This window comes from Equus przewalskii, chromosome 25, assembly GCF_037783145.1.
Source record: "Equus przewalskii isolate Varuska chromosome 25, EquPr2, whole genome shotgun sequence".
Lineage (NCBI taxonomy): Eukaryota > Metazoa > Chordata > Mammalia > Perissodactyla > Equidae > Equus > Equus przewalskii.
This window is the reverse complement of record NC_091855.1, coordinates 43,609,839-43,616,808: the sequence shown is the minus strand read 5'-3', so window position 1 is coordinate 43,616,808 and position 6,970 is coordinate 43,609,839. Positions and strand designations below refer to the sequence as shown.

Sequence of the window (6,970 nt, the reverse complement as noted above, 5' to 3'; positions counted from 1 at the left end):
CCTCCCCCCAACAAATTCCCAGTGGGGATTTTGACAAACTGAGTTAAACCCATAAATTCCTTTAGAAAGGACGGGTGTCTATACCATGTACTGAGCCTTCCATCAGGAATGTCGAACATGTGTTCCTTGACTCAACTTTCCTTTGATGTCTTCTCTAAAGCTGGGCCACTTCTTGACATGAGTCCGATGTCTCTTGTTCAGGTCGCTTCGTGGCACGTGGCAGGTCCTGCTGCCGTGACAAACGCAGCCTCTTCCCGCGGGCTCAGCAGCGCTCTTCTGGGCGTTGTTCTCGGATGGAGGCGTGGACTCAGGTGCTGAGCCCTCCACAGCCTGCCCTCAGGGCCTCACGTTCCGTGTCCTTCCTTGGGCTACTGGGGGTCCGTCTACCTCTGGAGTGACCGTCATTCCCCCAGGACAGCCACCCTGGGCAAACTGGTGCATATCTGCACACCGAGCAGGTCACAAGTCATGGCCCCTGCTCTATCCTGGCGGTGGGCTGGGCTGGCAAACAGCGTCAGCAGTTTTTCCTGCCACCGGTGGGCACGTCAGCCTCCACCAGGGCCCCCCAAGGGCACCTTCTCACGGTCAAACATCAGACTCGACTAGGTTTGGAAAAGTCTAGTTTATTGCACTGTCTCAAAGCACAACTGAAAATTAAAACCAGAAAGAAAACTACAAAGCACTGAAGCTACAAGTCGTTGAAAAGTAGCAAACGAGACTTGGGTTGAATTGCACTGAAGTCCCGTGGGATTAGGAGAGCGTTCCACCGAGAGGAGCTGGACAAGGCACACCAGACGCGGAAGAGGAGCCGCAGCCAGCCTGGGGTGGCCTCTGCTGCCACCAAACATTTAAAAAGAAGATTCTATAAAAGTGAAGTGTGAAGTGAGATCTGGGATTTCAGCATCTCGTCCTGGTTTAGACCCGGAAAACCTCCATCTTCCTGGCGGGCTGGGTCCTGTCAGAGAACATACTTTATTGGTCTTCACCTGTGGCCCCAGGGCTCCCAGACACTCACTCAGTAGAAAAGAGGCCTCCAGGGATGACCGGGGGCCAAAGGAGGCTAAAAAAAGCCGCGGGGCTGCAGTCCCGCCTCCTGCTGCCTCCAGGAGGGTGGGGCGGGCTCAGGGCCGGATGCGGGCTGGGCTGCCCACTCCTATAGCTCAGATGCCAGCAAGGAGAGTGGGCACTGCAGGCTGACCCCAAGGACCGACAGCTGACGTGGCCACAGCAACTGACCACTGCAGGCACCAGGTTCAACCTTCTGGGGGTGTCAACCCAAACACCCTGCTGACAGTGCCGGGCTCCCACTTGGAGCCAGCCGCAGGTCCCATGACTGCCCTGCACGTCGAGGACACACAGGGGGCTGCCCACCCTTCCTGAAAAGCTGTAGCCGAAGACAGTGCAGGCTCAGGACGAACCATGGGAAGGAATGAAAGGCCTTCCACTGGTTTTGGAAAATACACTTCTCTTCTAAATTGGTAAGATTTGATTTCAAATGAGGTATCTTATGCAGGTTTGTATTACAACAAACAAAAAAGGCAATAATTAGTAGATTCATCCTCTGAGGATGCTTCTGGTTTTTCTGACGTCCGCCAGCAGCATTAGTTCAATATCATTCCCAAGACGCATCTCGGTTAGTTAGCTACTATGGCTAAGCTCCCCCTGCCCACGTCCAACTGCCTCCCCGTGCCATCCCTGCCTTGGACACGCGCATGCTTCCAGAGCCTTCCATTCACTGGCGTGTATTGTTTGGGCTGATGTGTGCAGCCAGCAGGCCCTGGCCTGTGAGTGGGCAGGGAGGGTGCGGCGTGGCCTGTGTGTCGTCTGCATGTGTGTTCTCCGTCCTGGCACAGCCCAGCACCCCACCTCTCAAACAGCCTTGGTTTCTCATCTGGGCTGTCTAGCGTGGAATGTGTGCTGGAACTGGCGTCTTAGAGAGGAGGTGGAGGGACGTGTGATGGAGACAAAGCCGTCACAGGAACACCTTCAGTGGCTGGAGAGCAATGACCTCCGGCTCTGTTTAGCCCAGGGGCTACTAACAGGGCTGCCTGCAGGGGCTCACAGCCATGTCCCCGAGCTGGCTCTGATTCGTCCTGCCCACGGGAAGCTCCCACGTCATCCCCCACAACAGGACCTGCAGGGGTCAGTGATGAGAACGTGAGCGCAGCACAGGGCTAACTGTAGTGCATGCAACTGGCAGCAGCCATGGCCCACTCGGAGATGACCTCACGAGAGTTCAGAGGCACTGCTGCTACAGCGACGGATCCCTTGGCTGAGGCTGTGGGTTCTGGAATGAGATGGAAACAAATATGGATGAAAGCAAGTGTGGGTGTCCGACCTGGCCAGATGTGTCTGGACAAGAGTTGATGAGGCGTGTCTAAGAATGAGTGACTCAGAAACCGACTGTGTCCACCACACGAGTCTCAGCTTCCTCCTTCCTGAGCGACTCGCCCTGAGAGCTCCTTCAGATGACCTCCCACTCGTCCTCCAGGTCCTCAGGGTGGGGGGAGGTGGCGTGGCCGCTCTGGGCACTGTGCGAGTGGCTGAAAGTCCTTGTCAGACGCTGGAGGAGGTAGCCAGGGGGGCCCACTGCCCACAGCTCGTCTGACGAGGTCACTGCAGGGACAAGAGCCAGCCACACACTTGTGAATCACTCAGCCCAGGGAGGGGCACAGATGGAGTCAGGAGCCTGGGTCCACATCTAGACAAGGCACTTTCTAGCTGTGGGGCCCTGGACATACCACCCCCAATCTGTGCCTCAGCCTCTTCTGCTTTAAAGTGGGCTCCCCAGCGCCCTGTCTTCTTCCTGGGAGACCCTGGCCCCGTCCAGGTGCTGGGACCCCGCCCTTGGGTGTGACCCTGGGATGGCTCCTCCAGGGAGGGCCCTGCCCTCAGCTCTCATTTGGGCGAGGGGGCCCAGTGGGGGCAGCCTCTTGTGAGAGCCCCTTTACCTCACCCACAGGAGCCCTGAGAATCCCAAGGACAACCTGCAGCCTCAAGCCCCTCAGAGCCCTGGCACCTGCCTGTGACACACGTCACATGTCCGGGAATTTTCTTCCAGTAGTCTCCAGCAGGGTTTTTGTCAGTGACGCCATACCGTCGTGCGAGATCACCGTTGGGGCAGCGGGCCCACACAGTCCTGGTGCTCAGTGCCAGCTGGCAGGCCTGCAACCCTGCAGGCAAACAGGGCATCCATCTGTCCTCAAATCCCGGCTGCAGACAGGACAGACCACCCCTCCCCGCAAGCCTGCTCTCTACTGACAGTGTGTTGTCAACCAGAGCGCCCCGCGGGGACAGTGCCCTACTGGGCTTGGAGTGGGAGCTGAGGGAAAAGATGCCCCATTGGCAGGCCCAGCCGAGAGCCCAAGGCCAAAGAACAGGAGGATCCAGGCAGTCTGGAAACGATCATCCCATAGACCCCGAGGACACGGGCTGGCTGAGCTCTACAGTCCAGGGTCCCTCAAACGAGGAACGCTTAGACACGCGCTTGTCAGCTGCCTAGGAGAGCAGCAGATACAAAGAGCCCCAGTGGGAAAGCCATGGCTGCTGCGTGGAGGACAGGCTGCTTGGCAGGCAGACAGGGTGCCCCTGTGATCACAGCGCCCAGCCAGGCCGTGCAGGGGGATGGCCACGATGTGCTGGCTCCTTTCTACCTGGCACATGCTCCCAGTCGGTCCCCACTGGCATCTCCTCGGTGATTCCAGTTCGGACGTGCACATTCCACCTGCTGTCGAGCGCCCATAGCATCTGGTCATTGGGGCTGGAATGGATGCTGACCAAGGTGACCCCGGCGGGCTGGAAGCAGAGAGGGACTTTGCTCAGGCAAGGCGGCAGGGGGTGGGCATTATTTTTGGAGAGGGAGGATGGGAGGCTTGGAGAACTGAGGTGTGGCAGGTGCAGGGACCCGGGGGAAGCTGTGGGAGTGCAGTCTCACAGGGAGAAAGACGCCGTCAGACCATCCCACAGCGGCAGGCAAACCCACACCGAGGGATCTCCCCGAAACGAGGAGCCTTGACTCTTCAGCAGCCACATGTCCCGGGGGACAGAGGCAGAGATGGGCCAGATTACAGGAGAAGGGAGGGACTGGGGAGAAGTGCGGGCTGCTGTAAAGGGCATCGCCATCCACGTCCTGCTCACAGCAGCAGCTCAGGAAGGAAGGCCGGCTCTGGGGCAACAATGGCCGAAGGATCCAGGGCAGAGGGTCTGGCCTCCAAGGGTCTCACAGTATAAACGCAGGCAGGTGCTCACAATGCGCAAATCTAGGGGAAGGGTCTGTGGGAGTTTACTGAAAAATGCCTGCAAGTTTTTGGTTAAAGTTTTTTCAAATAAAAAGTTTAATTTTGACAATTACAAAAATAAAACCCACAAAAATTGCTGTTGCTATCGTGAGCGTTGTGACAGAGGGAGTGGGGGAGAAGGCACATGGACCTGCTGGGAGCTCAGTCAGAGGAGGGTGGGTGGCAAAGGCCCATCCAAAGGCCCAGGGAGGGAGCGAGGCGAGAGTGGTCACTCTGCTGCTCTAAAACGGGAGGATGACGCCCCCTCTCTGCGTCCCTCAGAGGTCACACTAGATCCTAGGGTCAATAGACGGACACAAGCCTGGCCCTAGGTGGCCGCATGACCAACATGAGCTACTGAGAACAAGGGCATCATTTAGCTCCTGTGATGTCCTCGTCCCTTGTAAGCCCCATGCTTCTGAAGGGAACATCCGGAGGCACCCACCTAGCCTGGCCCAGGCCCACCCCTGGGCCCTGACACCCAACAGGAGGACTCCTCCTGCTCGAGCTGTCCTCCTGTCTGTCCCCTTGTGCAGGTGATGTCCCCTGCTGAGTTGGTCTCCCATCCTTGTGTGGGGCTAACACTAGCTGCCTGGGCCGTGTGAGAATCAAATGAGGAAACCTAGGCCAAAGCCAGCCTTGCGGGGGTGGGCACAATGCTGGCTCGCCCTGCCCTACTCCTTGCTCAGCCCTCATCCACACTCGACATCTCCTGGTCCCCGGGCCACTTTTCATAGGACAAGAGTAAGCCCCTTCAATGTCCTATTTGCCATCCACTGACCGGCTCTGGTTTGTTCCCAGGCTGCTGCCCCACAGTGAGACGAGGCCTCTGTGCCTGCAGGGCAGAGCTGTCGGGAGGGTCTGAGCCTCTGGTCACCGACGGTGCTGACGAGCAACCAAAACCCTAGGGTCTGGCTGGCTGCTCCCTACTGACCACTGCTACCCATTTTTCTGAACCTCACAGTGGCCCCTGTTACATTTCCTGGTCTCAGGGCCCTGCCTTCCTGGTCTGCCTCAACTGGACCCCAAGTCATTTACCCAGTGGACACTGGTTGGCTCCCTCACAGCTGACATGCCTCTCCTGCTCTGTGTTTCCCTCTTCCTGGCTGTGGCGAACATGGTTACACTATAGCCTCATCCCCAAGCCTCATCCACGTGGTGAGCTTCCTGTTACGATGCTAACCTCACACACCTGTGGGGTCCAGCCACCAGCCACTTTCGGGGCACCTTGGGCAGAGGGGGCTCACCTTGCTCCCCCCGCCCCATCAGAGTGGTCAGGGGGCTCCAGGCCTCCCCCAGCACTCACCACCCTGCCCACACTTCTCATCCACCAGCTGCTCTGGGCAGGGGCTTGCTAACTGTTGGCTGAATTAATGGATGAAACACCCTCCTAGGAGGGAGGGGGCACCAAGGCCCTGGCACCGCAGCTCGAGGCTAATCAATCAGATGCTCTCAGCTGATGGGAGGGCAGGGAACACGGAGGATAGCAAGGAGCTGGGTGCAGCAGCCACTCTCGAGAGCGTGGTCACCAGCTGGTTATCACCACTGGGAGCCCCAGACCAGCGTCTGCCTCGTCTAAATAACATCCAATGCTTTCAGAGTTGGAGATATGTGACACTGCCGCTGACATGCTTCTACGGACGGGGAACTTACTGCCTCTCCTCCCAACCTGGGCCTGACTCTGGCTGCTAGAAAATTCTCTTACACTGAGCTCACAGTGCAGTTAGAGCAGCCACATGCTCTTGGCCTTGCAGCAGGAGCCATCTGTTCATTTGTAATGTTTCAAGAGAGAGAACAGGCATCACTCAAAAGCCCCATTAGCAGTGAAGGGCTCTCTCCTCAGCCACATGTGAGGGAACCCTGGCTCCACTCACCAGGCCTGCGGCCACCCAGCCACAGACACCAGGCACAGGGGAATCTCGGGGAGCAGGACAGGTGAGGCCTGACTCCTGCAGCATTGTTGTGGGGAGCTGGGCAGGAAATGCAAAGCTTTTGAAGGATAGTTTAGGATAATCACAGGTACTATCAAGAAATAAGATGTGGGGCCGGCCCGGTGGCACAACGGTTAAGTTTGCACGTTCCACTTCGGTGGCCCGGGGTTCACCAGTTCAGGTCCCAGGTGCGGACATGGCACCACTTGGCAAGCCATGTTGTGGTAGGCGTCCCACATATAAAGTAGAGGAAGATGGGCACGGATGTTAGCTCAGGGCCAGTATTCCTCAGCAAAAAGAGGAGGATTGGTAGCAGATGTTAGCTCAGGGCTAATCTTCCTCAAAAAAAAAAAAAAAAAAAAAGAAAGAAAGAAGATGAATGTTCATCGCAGCACTATTCACAATAGCCAAGACTTGGAAGCAACCTAAGTGCCCATCGACTGATGACTGGATGAAGAGGTGGTATATATACAATGGAATACTACTCAGCCATTAAAAAGGACAAAATCATGCCATTTGTGACAGCATGGATGGACCTGGACGGTATTATGTTAAGTGAAATAAGTCAGATGGAGAAAGATAATACTGTATGACTTCACTCATATGTAGAAGATAAACAAACAAATAAACACGGAAACGAGAAGAGACTGATGGTTACCAGAGGGGAAGGGGGTGGAGGGAGGGCAAAAGGGGTAAAGGGGCACATGTGTACGGTGACAGATGGCAACTAGACTTTTGGTGGTGAACATGATGCAGCCTTTA

The 6,970-nt window shown here is 56.6% G+C and overlaps 1 protein-coding gene across 16 annotated transcripts in view; it reads right to left on the bottom strand.

Moving 5' to 3' along the window:
* Nucleotides 1-603: 603 nt before the first annotated feature.
* The window catches only part of TECPR2 (tectonin beta-propeller repeat containing 2), a 100,662-nt gene continuing 94,295 nt past the window's right edge, over nt 604-6,970 (bottom strand). For 10 of the 16 annotated variants that reach the window (XR_011532830.1, XR_011532832.1, XM_070593321.1 and 7 more), the window contains 3 exons: nt 3,654-3,795; nt 3,024-3,173; nt 604-2,616 (listed from right to left, as the gene is read on the bottom strand). Coding sequence is in view for 8 of the 16 variants with exons in the window: in XM_070593321.1 (XP_070449422.1) it covers nt 2,465-2,616; nt 3,024-3,173; nt 3,654-3,795 (444 nt within the window). In the remaining 8 variants the exon portion in view is untranslated. The remainder of the gene's footprint in view (nt 2,617-3,023; nt 3,174-3,653; nt 3,796-6,970) is intronic. The other 6 variants (XR_011532831.1, XR_011532825.1, XR_011532828.1 and 3 more) reach the window with 1 other exon arrangement.